The sequence below is a fragment of the Camellia sinensis genome, chromosome 12 (genome assembly GCF_055761805.1).
Source record: "Camellia sinensis isolate YWXY chromosome 12, ASM5576180v1, whole genome shotgun sequence".
NCBI lineage: Eukaryota > Viridiplantae > Streptophyta > Magnoliopsida > Ericales > Theaceae > Camellia > Camellia sinensis.
In genome coordinates, this window is record NC_138972.1 from 89,461,257 (window position 1) to 89,477,271 (window position 16,015).

Genomic DNA, 16,015 nt, shown 5'->3' on the forward strand with positions numbered 1-16,015 from the left:
TAAAAAATTTAATTTTAAATTTTTTTTTGTCCAAAAGTACGAATACTAATTTAATCGGTCTATAAGGACAAATTAAAATAGAATAAGCAAAAGAGAAAAGTTAGGGATCATGAAAAAAAATTTATGAAAATGATTATGAAAGATTTATGATCATTGGATTACTTTAATTAGTGTGTGATGCTTTATTCTAAGTGTAATCTAAAGATCACAAAACTTTCATAATTATTTTCATGAAAAACATTGCTGTAATCAAAATACCCCAACATAAATATCATTAACACGGCAATCAACACAAAGTCACACAGCACTTCACGACTCTCTCTCTCTCTCCAAACTCTCACTCACCCGCCATCTTATTCTCCGGCGTCACCGACACAACCACTCTCATCACTGACGTGGTGCTCTGATGTCGCCGCTGTAGTGCTCCGATCTCGACGATCTCACAGCCGTAGTGGTCAGATCTCAAATCTCCGTCGAGGATGAACGGTGCATGGACTCGCAGAAGATCTATGGCAACGTTAATGTCATCGACCTCTAATGATCGTCTGATTTGGTGAATGAGCAATCGCGAATGGTAAGTCACCTAAATCCTTCCATCCACCTCGTTAACATCTAAATATCACCTTAAGCGCCACATCCACTCCCTTTCGTTCCCCCTTCGCGTCGTCCGGCGCCACCTCCGCTCCTATCAACTAGTCATTTGCTTGGGTTCCTCCAACCACTCTGTCGACTCACCACCTCTGTCGTCACCAGCACCACCACGTGAAGCAAAAGAACCAGATCTATGAGCTTGGCCGATGAGTTGTTTGGTCAGATTCAGCAGATGAAGCTCTCGACACTGCTCCTAGATCTAGACGAAACCGAAACCGAAGGCGATTGCGAGGACGAAGAAGCTGATGAGAGGTTTCTGAGAGTGAAATGACAAGACATCAGTAAAAGAACCAGATCTATGTAGTGATGTTGGAACTTGGAGTACAATAGAGTGTAGAGATTGAAGTTTCAATGCCGGCGACCAGATGCCGCTGTCTCATGGCAAACCTTGGCGAGGATGAACATTTTGGAAACCCTAGAGACGGAAGAGGAGAGGGATTTGTGTTGAACAAATCTGTGTGTGAATTGAACAGATCTGTGTTGAAAAAGTTGAATTTGAATAGATTTATGTTGAATGTTCATTTTTTTTCTTTGGGAGGTTAGATCTGGCTTCTTGTTGTTTTTGATGATATTATTATCTTTTTTTTTCGTTTTCTTTTTTGTTGTTGTTATTGTTGTTGTCGATTGCAACAAATAGAGAGTGAGAGAGAAAAAAAAATGATAAAAAAAAGAGATTTTGAACAGATAACTCTCTCCTCTTACTTCTCTCCACCCATTTTAACAGATCATCATATCTTGTTTCAACAGATAAAAAAAACAAAGATTGTGATTGCTTGTTGAATTGTTATTTGAACGGATAAAAAAATTGAATAGATAATTTCAACAGATAGGGAAAAAATAAGAAATTAAACAAATAAAAACTAGAATAGATAGAAAAAATAAATTATAAAAATTCAACTGATGAAAAAAATTCAACAGATAGTACAAAAAATTGAACAAATAAGAAAATTTTTGAACAGGTAGGGGAAATTTTTGAACAGATAAATTTTTTTTTAACAGATAGTTTACGAAAGTCAACAAATAAAAAAATCGACAAATAAATTAAAAGGTAAAATTAGAAACAAAATAGCTTTCAATACAAGCCAAAAGACTTTTCACAAAATTATTTTATAAATGATAGACCTCTCACCAAAAAAAAATATTCACTGAATCTCATGTTTTACACCCTTTTTAACTTGAATTTTTTAACAATTAACATTTTTTTTGCTATTTTAAAAAAAAAATTTCAAGAAATTTTAATATGCACACCCTCAAAATGAATAAACTATATAGACTATAATTATGTTTTTTTTATTATAATATTATTTTAATTATGAATCATAAAATTTTTAATTATGGTTATGATATTTTTTTTTTTCAATTATAATACAAAAAATATGATTATAATTCAAAAAAATATAAAATTATGTGATTTTGATGGCTATGTACGATAGTGTTTCTTCCTTTTCAAATTCATTAAGCTAGCACAACACAGCCTCAAGCAATCGAGTTCTCCAAACTCCTCTATCTATCGAATCCTCGGAAGCACTGGCAGTTCCACTGTTTGTTTCCTCAGAAAATGGGCTCTTGCAAAATTATTTCCTGGGTGAGGATTTTCTTTGATGCTCTGTTTCGATGCTAAGAGAATTCAGAGAAAATTTCTTGGTTTGGGGATATGAATGTTCTCAATTTTGATTCTGTGTTTGTGTTGTTTTATTTGTTTTGTGCAGATGTCTACAAAAAGGTGTTTTGATTGAGCTGCTGCCAGGGTTCTGTTTGTTTGCTCTGCTGATGAATTCTTTTGAGTTTTCCAAGCTTCATCCTTTTCTGGTACTTCACCCCTATCCTTTATTATTTACTCTTGAGATGCAAATTAGTATGTATATTTCATCTAATTCTTGCAATTTGTTTAGTTGACAAATTATGTTGCTTTGTTAACCTATTTTCTAGCCTTTATTTATTTTTATTTTTTTCCTCCTCTTTAATACCCACCCATTAATGATCTGTTTTAGTTGCTGAAGAAAAAATTAATTCATGTTATTGGGTTTTCCTATAGATGAAAATTTCAGTGATAATTTTTATTTTGCTCATTTTACGGCGGATTTTGCCTTCTCAAGTTCCTTTTTTTCTTTTTCTTTTTTTTTAAATTTTATTTGGCAACCTAAAGTAATGAAAACCCCTCCCTAGCAGAGTTTCAGTAGTGTAGTATTAGTGAGAAAATAATAGAATTTGGCTGTGGCTTCTTCGTGTTCTTAGAAACAGTGAGGGAAAAAGGAAAAAAGAATGGGAAAGGAGAAAAGAGGGAAATAGGATTGGGACTTGAGCGGGTTGAACCCAAACAACCCGATTCCAACCTAAAAATGTTTAGGGCTTGGACGTTATTTTTATCTTCGGGCTCGGGCTTGGGCAGAACTATCGAATCATTGCCAGAATTTTATTTTTATTTTTATTTTTTTTCTACTTTATGAAAGGCATATAGTATACTTGAATTTCTCTACTATTTGGCTTTTTTGATCGATTGGGGAATACTCCATAACTGTGTTTATCATTTGTCAGCGAGCTTCTTTTGATGTAATATCGAGCACAAAAACTTCTATCGTGTACCGATTACCGACTATAGATTCCAAGATTTCAAGGCAATGTGATTTTCTCTATGGAAGAGAGATGTGCTTTCTTGGTTAAAAAAAAATAAAAAAATAAAAAAAAAGAAGTTGTTTTCATATTAATGCACTCATTAATAATTTCTGTGAGCAATCTTTATGGAATGGCCTGTTTTTAATACTACAAGCACAAGAGGATTGCTTTGGTATTTCCAGGCACATTTTGGATATTTCCGCCTGTACACAATTGAAATTGGACACACATGGGGACTAAGGTCAGTGTGTGGCAATCAAATCGGAGCGAGCCGACCTTCCGACTTGGTCATGGAGAGTTTTCCTTGAGTCCACCTCTTTAGCATTTCTAATGAAGCTTTTGGTTGATCCATTGGAACCATGTGACCAGCATCATGAACCTGTTATTAAGGATCAAAGTGGCAAAAACAAACTTTTTAAGTGCCAAAGTGAGAAAATGTTGAAAAAATGTGCCGAAGTTAAAGAGTTTGCAAGAGAGAGAGAGAGAGAGAGAGAGAGAGATACCTTGAGGAATGTTAGAGGGCCATGGTTTTTAAGCAGTCCTGCTTCTCCACCATCAACAAGAAATCTCACAGTGGGAGCTGCTGTGAAGTCTTTCTGACCAGACCATTCCATCTCATGAACCCATTTTGAATTCCCTGCCCAATCGAATCACATCAGGATTGTAAATGCGACCCAAATACTATTTTTTGGGAAAATTATTCAGTATATGAGGTTTGCGGTGGATTTTTTTTTTTTAAGTTTTTATATTTAATTTAGTTGTGTTGAAAATGATTTGTTTTGATTTGCTAAGATTAGGTGTTTTTTTTTTTTTTTTCTTTTTTGTTTTTTTGAGTGATTGCTTGTGCTAAAATCAAGGATTTTGAATTGCTGAAATTGGGAATTTTAATCTGTGGTGATTGGTGCTAAGATTAAGAATCCTGATGTGTTGAAAACTAGAGATTTTCGTTTGTTGTGATTTGTGTTAAAATTAGATATTTTGATTTGCGGTAATTTGTGCTAAAATTAAGAATTTTGATTAGGAATTTTACTTTTAAATTTTTTAAAAGTGATAATTCGTCAGGGTCAATTGTAAAAATTTATATTAAAAATATTTGTGATGAATATTTAAGTTTTTATGCATAATATTAATTCAAAAAGTTATTGTTTATGCCATTGTTGTTGATTACAGGGGGGAAAAGTTATTGTTTTTGCCCTCTCTGAATTAGTTTCTAGGCTTTGCCACTGCATGTGTTGCTCCTGACCAACAAGGCCACGCAAAAGCATGATTGATGAGACCGACTTCGTGTCGGGTTACCTCTACCGATCCCGTGACCCGTGACTACTGCTCTTATTGATCTGAAATGTGAAATTTGACTAGAATCAAATAAACTTACCAAGCCAGTTGCAAATGAGATCATATTCCCCAGCATACACAAGCAACTGGATTCCATCTTCAAGCAACGGAGGAATGCCGACTTCCAGATTCCTCATCCAGTCCAGGATCATGGCCTGGTACACTGTCGAAGAACATGAAACGAACTCAATGTCGCCAACCCCAAGAGCTTCTCTGACAGACTTCTGGTTCAGAAAATTCTCCATGTTTGCGAAGTCGTAGCACAGGTCACCCTCGCATTTCTTTCTGATATCGTAGTACTGCGAATCATAGATGTAACGAATTCTAATTGTTGTAGGGGAAAAAAAAATGTAGGATAAAACTGTTAAGAGTGTGATATGTAACTTACATTAGCATCGCCAACGATGGACATGATCTTGTTAAATATGGCATTGCAAGCAGAATATGCAGACATGCAAGAGTTTCCTCCGTCGGCACCTAATGCAGGAATTCTACTAATTATACAGGAGTGGTGGCAAAATGTGGGAGAAAATGAAAATGAAAACGAAAACGAAAACAGAAAACAGAATGTTTATGCAGAAACCCCGTCAAGAATGATGCGGCGGTAGTGTTTTGAAACATTTTGATTATTTTATGGGTGGATTGCCCTTTACTCCCCTTAACTATGGATTGTTGTCACATTAACCCTGATCTTTTGATTTGTGCACGTAGAATAATTGTATTTTTATGACAATATGTCGACAATGGAAGATGAAATCGATGAAGAAGATTACACAAATCTAGGAATTTTGGGAAGAATTACCGCAAAGCTTTATTGCCTCTTCACATCGTGGAATCAAGTTGGTTACATTGTTGTAATCAGATTGTTTGATTAGTTTCATGTCCAAAGCATAGTCAGGGTATGCTTTGTACTGGATTTCAGGATCTGTGAGCCCATTCCCAATAGCAAATCCCTGTTCAAACCATTTTCACTTCACTAAGTGAAACTTGAATCAATTGAATTCAACACAAGATACCTAGAACAAACAAATGTTTATGAAACATACCTTCAGGTTTATGAAAATCCCCTGTTTCTCTTTGTTTCCTTGGTGAACCCGAGCTGCGAAAGCAGGAATATAGTGCCCGGCATATGATTCTCCGGTTATGTAAAAGTCATTCTTTACATATTGAGGATGTTGTTTGAAAAATGCCTGAAATTATAGGAGAGCAAGTTAATTCTAAGCCTATTTTCCTACCCAAATAAGTCTTACGGGCATATTTACTTATCCCCCAGGAGGGTATTTTAGTAATTTTGCAGTGAAATCCTCATCTGGGTCCCAAAATATGAACAAAAAATGGGATAATTTTATCCCGGGATAAAATAGTTTTATTTTTTCTTTTTATCTGTGAATCAGACATGACTAATACTTAGAAGTTGAGGGAGCAGAAGATAGGTCAAGATGCTGGTGTTTTAGTTTGAGGAGTTTAGGATTAAGGGCTTAAAGAAAATAAATCAATTTGGCATTCAAGTAGGAAAATGAGGACTGCTTGGACATGTATTGTTCTCTTACTTTCATGAGTGAAATTTTATTACAAATTTGAATTTGCTTCATATTTCATTTTACATGGACAAACAGAAATGGAGAAAAGATAAAACCTGTAAAAAGTCGTATAAATCATTACTAACACCCTCTTCGTTGTGACGAATGTCATCATTGTCAGAACTATAACTGAAACCGGTTCCTGTTGGTTGATCGACATATATCAGGTTTGATGCCTGTCAATAAATAAATAAATAAATAATAATTACATAATGTGGCAATAACATTGACTATGGGACTAGTTTAATACACATTAGATGAACTTGACACAATGTGACAAACCAAAATGATATAAAACACATATTTTAGAGACCACAAATTATACCTAACTTGTTATTCTATTTTCCCTTCAATTTTACTTTCCCTCAATAAACCAATAATCCAAACATTCCCTAAATAAAATTTTAGGAAAGGGTAAATACCTGGTCCCAGCCAAAGTCATTCCAAATAAGAGATAAGTTTTGGGTGACATGAAAAGGACCATTTTCATAGAACATAGCCAATTCACTACTACATCCTGGTCCTCCTGTCAGCCATATAACAACTGGGTCTGTACTCTTGCTGTTTCTTGATTCAAAGAAAAAATAGAACATCCTGCAACCACCGCACCCAAAAAATTATTTTCAAAAAACAATTAATTCAGCCAAACACTTCTTCTGGTGGCAGAAGGAACAAAACTTTCTGGTACACAATTTTAAATGTAGAGCATTAAAACTGAAATCAATTTTGAGCAAAGTGAGTCCCTCGCTTCCCTCGTTTAAAAAAGTTGTCAACAAAATGCCATTTAGATAGTAGATATTAACTCAATTTAGCATTAGATTGATAAAAAGACCACTATATAATTTTCACCACATTAAGGAAACAACAAAGTTTAAACTCAACTATGCCAATACATTCATAGTAGTATAATTATGTGTCGATTTACGCATTTTAAAATTTATCATCAGATAATACAGTTAGTTGGGAATTCAGCAAAAGATAGAGGGACAAAGCTTCAAAAACAAAAAAAATCATTGGTATTTTTATAAAAATCAAGAATAATTAAAAAAAAAAAAAAAAAAAAAAAAAAACTTAGAACATGCTTAAACGAAATAAGTATAATTTATTATTCTTTATTGCTTTTGTTGTTGAGATATTACAAGAAATAATAGAGAATACTACTATTATTGAAGCTCCACAATTTATTATGGTAGACTTACCAGATGACCTCACTATATAGACCTAGGTCTCCCGTCCCATCATGAAAATTTAGAAAGCAACAATTGAAAATTTAATATCACCAAATAAAATTGAAAACCACAATTCAATAATAATAATAATAAATGCAACCAATCAAATCATATGAAGTCACTAACATGACCCAATCTATTAAATTCGATAATGACATTGTAATTTAATATTAAAAAAAATGTATATAGTGCATATCAGCACATTAAAATAACAGTAAATGAATAAATTTAGACTAATCTATTCAGATTGTTTTAGGTAGGTGGCGGAAATTAAATTTATGTAATATGCTATTCATATAGTCTAGATTCATTTTATACATGAATCTCAAAGAAAAATATGAATACATTTTTTCAAGTAAATAAAATTATATTATAAAAATAAATATAGTTTATCTGTCCCTTCTGCCTAGTGACTCTCCTAGATATAAACTATATTTGAGAAAATTACACACCAGTGTATATAAAAAAAATTAATTACATATAAGTGGTAACTTTTATTAATATTAATAATTAAAATCATAAATTTTTTAATAAATCTGTAATTATTTTTTTTAAAGTACACTAAAGTAATTTCTCCTATTTATTTTACCAACATTCTGTTCCATTGACCTTCACCATCCAAAATTCATTGCAAAAAACTGAGTCATTTATAGAATCAACAATTTAAAAAGATATATACCCAATGAATAAATAACTGTATATGTATACCTTGCATCAATGGTATGTGGAAGTCTATAATAACCAGCATGGTGACCCAAGTCTTGAATTGAAGTCCCAGAATCACCACCAATTACAGGGAATTTCAAAGGCTTTTCCACCATCAATGGAGAAGCACCACCCACCGGAGACACCCCGCCGCCCCGCCCAGTGTTGATGTCATCTTTGGGGAACAAGTTGAGCCCTCTGATGAGCTTTTGTGCTTGTGTTTCTGGGAAATTGATCAGTCTTGACGAGTCTTTAGTGTCATGAATTGTTGTTGTTGCAGATGAGGAAAGTGGAGAGAGAAGAAAAAGAAGGAAAAGAGGAGAGAGAAAGAGGTTGAACAATGTTGTTGGTGCCATAATTTTTGTGGGTTGTTTGTAGAGATGATGATGGTGATGAGTTATTGGATTTATAGGGTTTTGATAGAAACAAACTTGGCTGTTAAGGTTTACAAAGAGTTGAGTGAGAAATGTGTATGCTGTGTTTGGTTATGTGTGAATATGAGAGAGAGAGAGAGAGAGAGAGTGAGAGAGAGAGAGGAAACCTGTGGTTTAACGGTCATCTTGCTGCAGTTTGTTATGGTACTTTCCATCTTTCTAGTATCTTTCTAGTTTCTACAATCAAAAGACCAAAAAAACAAAATAAATAAATAAAATAAAATAAAAAAAAAATTAAAGGAGAAAATAAAGAAAAGACTTTTGTTTCTTAGGATTCCTAAGAAAAAACATAAATTGAGGTGTAGTTTGGCAATTCTGGTTTTTAATTGCATTTTTACTTCCTTTTTTTTCTTAATTTAAAAAATTAATGCATATGGTAATTGTTAAAATTAATAATAATAAAAAGTTGTTTTTTATTTGTGGGAAGATTGATTTTTTTTTTTGGCCTGCCAAAAACAAACCCTTTTGTTTTTTTAATCCAAACCAAACTGGGTGATTTTACCATCACGGGATTGACTTCACCAGTACAATCTGTTCAAGTTTTTTATTTTTATTTATTTATTTATTTATTTTTATAATTTGGAAGATTCCCATATCACATATAGTTGGTCTTAACTTTGCAAGTACAAAAAATGCATGCAAAAGGGGGGAGCCATAAAACCAGGGATTCTCTATCATGGAAACGGCATAATTTCAAGCGAAAAACAAAGTTGAAAAACACCTCAGAAGATAGAAAGCTTTTTCCATTGAAAAGCCTGATAAAAAGGGATGGATATATATATATATATATATATATATGTGCCTTATTGTTCCATTTTCATTTGATATTGGAGGAATATGTCATTACTTTTTGATATTCAAGGAATATCATATTAATGAGAAATAATAAAATTAAGGGTAAATTACATTGATGTTTATATTTATTACAGTTTTCTTCTTACCTTTTAGAAATTATATCCTTCTCTCTGAAGTTTAAAATTTCATTACAGATTACTCCCTCGGTTAGTTGACTCTAATAGATTTTGTTGATGTAAGTTATTTAGTTTTTTTAAATACCCATTTTGTCCTCACTAGATAAATTACATTGACACCCTTCACATTTTAGAAATTACAATCCTCTCCCGAAGGTTTAAAGTAGCATTACCAATTTCCCCTTGGGTTAGTATTAGTTGAAAAAAAAAATTAATTGAAAAAAAAATTGTTACTCAAATTTTTAAATTTCTGTTTAAAAACCAACGTAACCTCATTTTTTAAATTTACGTTTTTTTCTTAAATTTACAAACTGAGATAACCATTTATAAACCAAAAAAATTATCAAACAAGTTTTTATGACAGTTTTTAAAATTTTTGTAAATATAAATTGAAAACTGAAAACAAAATGATTACCAAATGGCCTCAGATGATAAAAATGTCATAAAATTAACAAATAAGTAAATAAGTTACCAACGTAAGAAATGACTTATCAAAAGACTCTTAGGCTATGTATGGTTTGATTTTTAGAATTTTTTTTAAAAAAAAATTAAAACTTAATTTGGTTAAGAAATAAAAATAAAAAAATAATTATCATTTATATATAACTTTTATCTTTCAAGTGGTTTGAAATAATTTTTTGCAAATTAAATATATTTCTTCATATTTATTTTTATTAAATTAGTTTTTTTTTTTTAAATGTCAGAGGGGATTTGTATTAAATTGAAACTTAAGGAGGTGCCAATGTAATTTATCCTTTAAAGTATATATAAAGGTTAAGGATAAATATATCATTTTAACTTAAAAGTTAACACCGTTAAATAATTACACTAACAAGGGGAGTCAGTGTAATTTTTTAAATGTGAGGAAGAAATTTAATAAACATAAACCTCAAGGGGTCTCAGTATAATTTACCCTAAAATTAATTGTAAATTAGTGGAGGGAAAGTGAGGCATGTGATTTGATACAGGTAAGAATTATTATTATTATTATTTTAATTCAAGATACAAATAAGAATTATACACAAACTATAAATCTTACATTTTGTCAATTATTATTCAACTAGGTAAGAAAAAGTAAGATAGTGTCTCTAATAAAGAATAAATAATCAATATTTATTTTGACAATAATTAATTCCCGATATTTTAGTTATACAAAAATGACCAACTATATTAGCTCAGTTTGTTTTTTTGTTCTCCATTGATTTATAAGTAATTTCTTCATTTTCTATTTATCTCATATTTTTATAAGTAATTTCTTCATTTTCTATTTATCTCATATTTGCTTATTTATTTATTTTTATTTTTTTTACCTCAGTACTACTACTACTACAATGACATCTCACTTTCTTGCACACTTGCCAATGAATAAACCAAAACTTTTGTAAAGAAAAAGGTGATGAAAAAAGCGTTAGGTAAGTCTTAAGTCATGAGACATTCATTCAATTCACCCATTCATGAATTAACTATTTGATGCAGACTTGTGGAGCATTCTCTTTGTTTTTTTCTTCTTTAATTTTTTTTTCAATTTAAAGAAAAAAAAATTTAAAAAAAAAACTTTGAATTTTTTTTGGTACTGCCCTAAATTCAATGGCTCACACCACTCATCAATATTTTTTGTCATTATTAAATTTTCCTAATACAGTTGGTGATAATTTGAAGACAATTATAGAATAGTTGTACAATGCTCTATTTCTACTACAATGATTTGAGCAATTGAAGGATGGCAAGACCAAGTACCTTTTGGACTCTTCTCAATGTTTAGGTTAGTTTTAGGTGATTCATGACTTTAAGTATTAGCATATAAAACCAATTTCACTATCTTATTTTGAAATTATTATGGACCTCATTTGTTTCTACTTACTTATAATTTATTTAGTTTAAATTCAAAAATGGTACTTAAGACATTTTTCACCGTTAAACTTTGAGTCAAATTCATCTTCTAATTACAATAATTAAGTCTTCAAATTTCAATTGTCCTTCGGTGTGGTTCTCCTGACACCTCTACCGCTTGAAATTTGAATGAAAGTTTAAATATGAAGGACCAAACTACAATTTGAATAAAAGTTAGAAAGTGAAAAGTGCAAATTTTCATACAAATTTTTCCTCTAATTCTCCTCAAATATGTTTACATGCCTCTCACGTGAACACTTTCGGTCCAAATTTTTAATGAAAAGTGATGGGAAGATCGCATTAAAACACTAGTTAAAGTCTGAAAACTTAATTGTTGCAATTAAAATATGAAATACCACAATTAAATTGGCATGAACAGTGTAATTTACACAATTTAACATTATATACTTAAATAGTTGTACTTCAATAAGATAAAGTGTTTTGTTATGCTTTTTTAAGTTTTTTTATTCTTTTTTTCTTTTTTTCCAGCTTAAAAACCTCAAAAAACTCACTTTGTGTAAAGCTGAGTATTAATGTTTAAAAAAAATAAATCTAAAATCAACATATGGGGCCAACAATCAACTTGGATAATAACTTTCTTAAACCAAACTCTTTATTGTTTTCCCTTGTTCCTGCTTAATATTATTTATTAATTATATAATTCGACCAAAACATTATTCTTAAGGTGAGCTATTAAATATTTATTTGTTAAGAGAAAATGGGATTTGATTAAGCCTTTAAGGTGAGGTTGTTGGTGATATTCATTGGATGTCAACATCCAACTTGTAATCCAAAGAAAAGTCCAAAGGTAGTTGAAGAAAGAAGATCCCAAACTATAGAAAAAAATTTATCTTGCTTTTTAAGCATAAGTTACCTAAAAAACTGTATACGCAAACTATGTAATTCAACTTAAAACATCTAAAATTTCATTGATCCAAACATACGCAATTAACACAATTATTTTGGGAGTGTGATATTCTTTTGGCTTTTTATGTTCTTTTTGTGATGACGAGTAAGATCGACAAAAGATAAATATAAAAAAGTGAGACGTTAAAAAGAAGAGCGTAAGCATCATTTGTTATTACTTCGTTTCTTTCAATTAATTAATATTGATAATCTAAATAAGTATATTTTTAACTTTTTATGAAAAAATGTGTAGAAAAATAAAGAGGTAATGTGATCTAAATAAGCGTACTTATCAAAATAAATACAGTTATTTAGTTTATGCCAAATAATGCATGCATTGATTGATGGATCGATGCTAGGTAGAGTAATGAATTTTTGTTGAGTTAAATAATTTTTCTAAATGCTTTGGTTGTTTAACTCATGTAATTTAAGGGAGTGGTTTGGTCATTCCAAAATCAATAAGGTATGGTGAGTGCAACCTCAACCCATTAAGATGAAATAAAAATGATTGTGTACATTGAGTGATTTGGTCATGCCAAAATTAATAAGGTAGGCAAAATCGAGATCAATTTTTCATTTGCATATACCATTTTCCATCTATTTGAATTTTTTTGATTCATAAAATCAGTTTTGTTGATATGAACATTCTGATGACCAATAACAAGTGGAGTGATGCTAGGTAGTCCTAATTTTTGTGGCTCAACTTAGCTCAAATAATGCAGCTTGATGATGTTGAAAATTATTATTATTATTATTATTATTATTTTGATTAATTAATTTATTTATTTATTTTTATTATTTATTTATTTATTTATTATTATACTAACTTAGTTGTTCTTGATAATATATGATTTCTTCAGATATTTTATCAACTCTTTTTCTAATAATTTCTATACCTTTAGTAGTACCAGTACTTAGTTGATTTTGTAAAAATTTACGCGTTGGTGACAATTTGCTATTAATATTATTACTTGATTACAATCTAACAACAGGTCTTGGATATAAAAATGATGATAAAAACTCATAAAAAGGAAATTTATTTTTATTTTTTTTTTTATAGGCCCATTATGCTTCCAAAATAAGAACAGTATCTAAAGATTTTGACCATTACCTAAACGTAGTCGACGTAGGGCTCTGGCATTGGCAAGTTTCCAGTTTACAGAGGTAGCTACCCTCAACCTTTCCTTCCTTAAATCAGGCTTAGTACAGATCTGTTTCGTTTCCTACCTCAGACCGTAACTTCAAAAACTGCTTCTGTGGTTATACAGGAGACCTAAGATCAACAATTTGATATATAGTAATAACACACTCTCTTTTAAAAATGAAAAACTTTTTTATTTATTGAACAAAGATTTACAAGAAAATGAGTGTCTATAGACTGTTGGATTGATAAAGTATTGTTTGCTCTAAGAGGGCCTGAGAACCAGATTTCTTTCTTAGTGTCAAGTATACTCTTTCATAATCTGTCCCCTTTTTCTCTCCCTCAAGGCCTTTATATAGGCACCTTATGGACTTCTTGTTGGAAATGGTTAATTTTTTCCTCAAGTTTGGTCTATTTTTTAGGTGGGCCCCGAGTGTCGATTTACTCGGGTCAAAGTGGTAACGCGTTCTATGCCGCGTTGTGATTCACGTGGTATATTTGGTTGCTCAAAACCATTACCGAGTGAATTGGAAATTGAAGCCAAAGTGTGCTCCATGGAAATGGAGTTTTGGTGGAAATTCCTTAAGGTTGTAAATTGGCTTGTCCCACATTGATTTGGTGGGAAGTTTTGAAAGGGTTTATAAGGCTTAGGGTGAGATACTTGGGGTGTGCCCCAAGGGGTACCCAAGTGTTTTAGAGGGAGAGGTTATGGGCAAAATGGGCTAGACCCATTGGACCCAAAAATCACCACACGCGCGCCGCCGCCCGTCCGGTCGGGCGGGCTGGGCTTGGGCGCGGGTGTGTGGTTGGGTTGGGCTTCTAATCTTTTTGGGCCAAAAACATTTGAATTTAATTTTATTTTTTATTAAAATAAAATCCATAATTCAAATTAAATTGGTTTGGATTATTTGTTCATCCAAACAGGGCCCTTCCCGGTTTCAAACAGAAATAAACTGTTTTGGAATTAGTGCACACCCAAACAGGGCCCTTCCCGGTTTCAAACAGAAATAAACTGTTTTGGAATTAATGCACACCCAAACAGGGCCCTTCCCGTTTTACTATCTGTTTGAATTGATTCAAATCTGTTTGAATTCAAAACCCAACAGGTATGATACCTGTTCAATTCAAAACCAAGAGCTACATACCTGTTTAATTCAAAATGAAGAGCCACCTTCACATCTATAAATAGGACCACCCTCATTTGATGTTTGCATTCAGAAATTTCGTATTTCACTTCTGCTATTTATATTCTTCATCTTGCTGCATTTTATTTTCGAAAGAAAGAGTGTAAACACTTAGTGTGTTCGTAAGGCAAACAATTTGTAGTGCTGCTATTGTTTGTGGTAGATCATTTCATCCTGGGAGATAGACGTCCAAATTCTGAAAGCACCGTGGAGAGGACGAATCTGTCTTAAGGACACAGTGTTAAACACTGGACTTGATCAGAAAAATAATTCGAAGAAATTAAATCAAGTAAGTTATTTAATTACTTTCAGTGTTGTTTTTATTTGTTTATTTATTCAGATTTTAATTTTGTTTTTGTAACAAAATAAAATCTGTTTTGGTTTTTATTTATTTTTTTTTTTTTTATTTCGAGTTTGATTTTTGTAATCAAACATATTCTCTCCTTTACTCTATTTCTTTTATTCTTGTTGTTGTTTTGTACACAACAGAATTAAATCCTTTTAAATACAGTGAAGATTGTCCTACAATCTTAAGACAGAATCCTTTTTGGGTATCTTCATTGTATTTAATTTTCTGTGTTTTCAAATTAATATTCTGGTTGGAAAAACAAATAGTGATTTATGCTATTTGACAGATAGTAGTAATATACTGTCTCTTTTCTTTGACAACAACTAGTAGTACGATACTGGTGTCATTAACAATTCAGAATATTATTTGGTATTACAGAAAATTCTTGTGATATTTTATTTTTCTAGTTTTAGTAACAAGGAAAATAAAATTATTTTGTTGTTATAATTTATTTTCTGGTTTTAGTAACTAGAAAATTAATTTGTGTTTTAATTTGTTCTGATTTTTGTAATCAGATAGTTTTGTGGTATTTTATTTTCTAATTTCAGTAACAAGGAAAATAAAATTGCAGTATTTTCTAGTTTTAGTAACAAGAAAAATAAAATGATTTTGTGTTATAATTTATTTTCTGGTTTAAGTAACTAGAAAATTAAGTTGTGGTTTGGTTTTCTGATTTTTGTAATCAGATATTATTTCGGTATTTTATTTTACTAGTTTCAGTAACAAGAAAAATAAAATTATTTTGTATTGTAATTTATTTTCTGGTTTTAGTAACTAGAAAATTAATTTTGTTAATAGATCATGTAACTCTGTGACTCGGTCACAATCTGTTATTTTTGTAAGTAACTTATGGTTTCGTTTGGTAGACCACTTATTTTTGAACCCTTTGTGAAAATGTGTTAATTATTTTAACTTTATCATAGTTCATCGTGAGTATACATGGAAGAATTTGTTTCTAGAATAAAATATTAGTTTTACAAACTAATTTTATTTTTATTACAATGTGGATTCATAGTCTTGAATTGTT

The 16,015-nt window shown here is 31.2% G+C and overlaps 1 protein-coding gene and 1 long non-coding RNA gene across 2 annotated transcripts; one reads left to right on the top strand and one right to left on the bottom strand.

Moving 5' to 3' along the window:
• The first annotated feature begins 1,200 nt into the window (after positions 1 to 1,200).
• LOC114306202 (uncharacterized) lies at positions 1,201 to 5,067 on the top strand. Its single transcript, XR_003644589.2, has 3 exons — positions 1,201 to 2,236; positions 2,361 to 2,460; positions 4,435 to 5,067. It is a non-coding gene; the product is annotated as an uncharacterized LOC114306202 (long non-coding RNA).
• On the bottom strand, positions 3,345 to 8,724 carry LOC114306194 (serine carboxypeptidase-like). Its single transcript, XM_028251393.2, has 9 exons — positions 8,117 to 8,724; positions 6,602 to 6,773; positions 6,236 to 6,355; positions 5,646 to 5,789; positions 5,402 to 5,552; positions 4,988 to 5,076; positions 4,640 to 4,898; positions 3,768 to 3,901; positions 3,345 to 3,643 (listed from the first exon to the last, which is right to left on the bottom strand). Exons 1-9 carry the CDS (start codon positions 8,467 to 8,469, stop codon positions 3,521 to 3,523), a joined length of 1,545 nt encoding a protein of 514 aa, XP_028107194.1. The 5' UTR covers positions 8,470 to 8,724; the 3' UTR covers positions 3,345 to 3,520.
• Between the last annotated feature and the right edge of the window lie 7,291 nt (positions 8,725 to 16,015).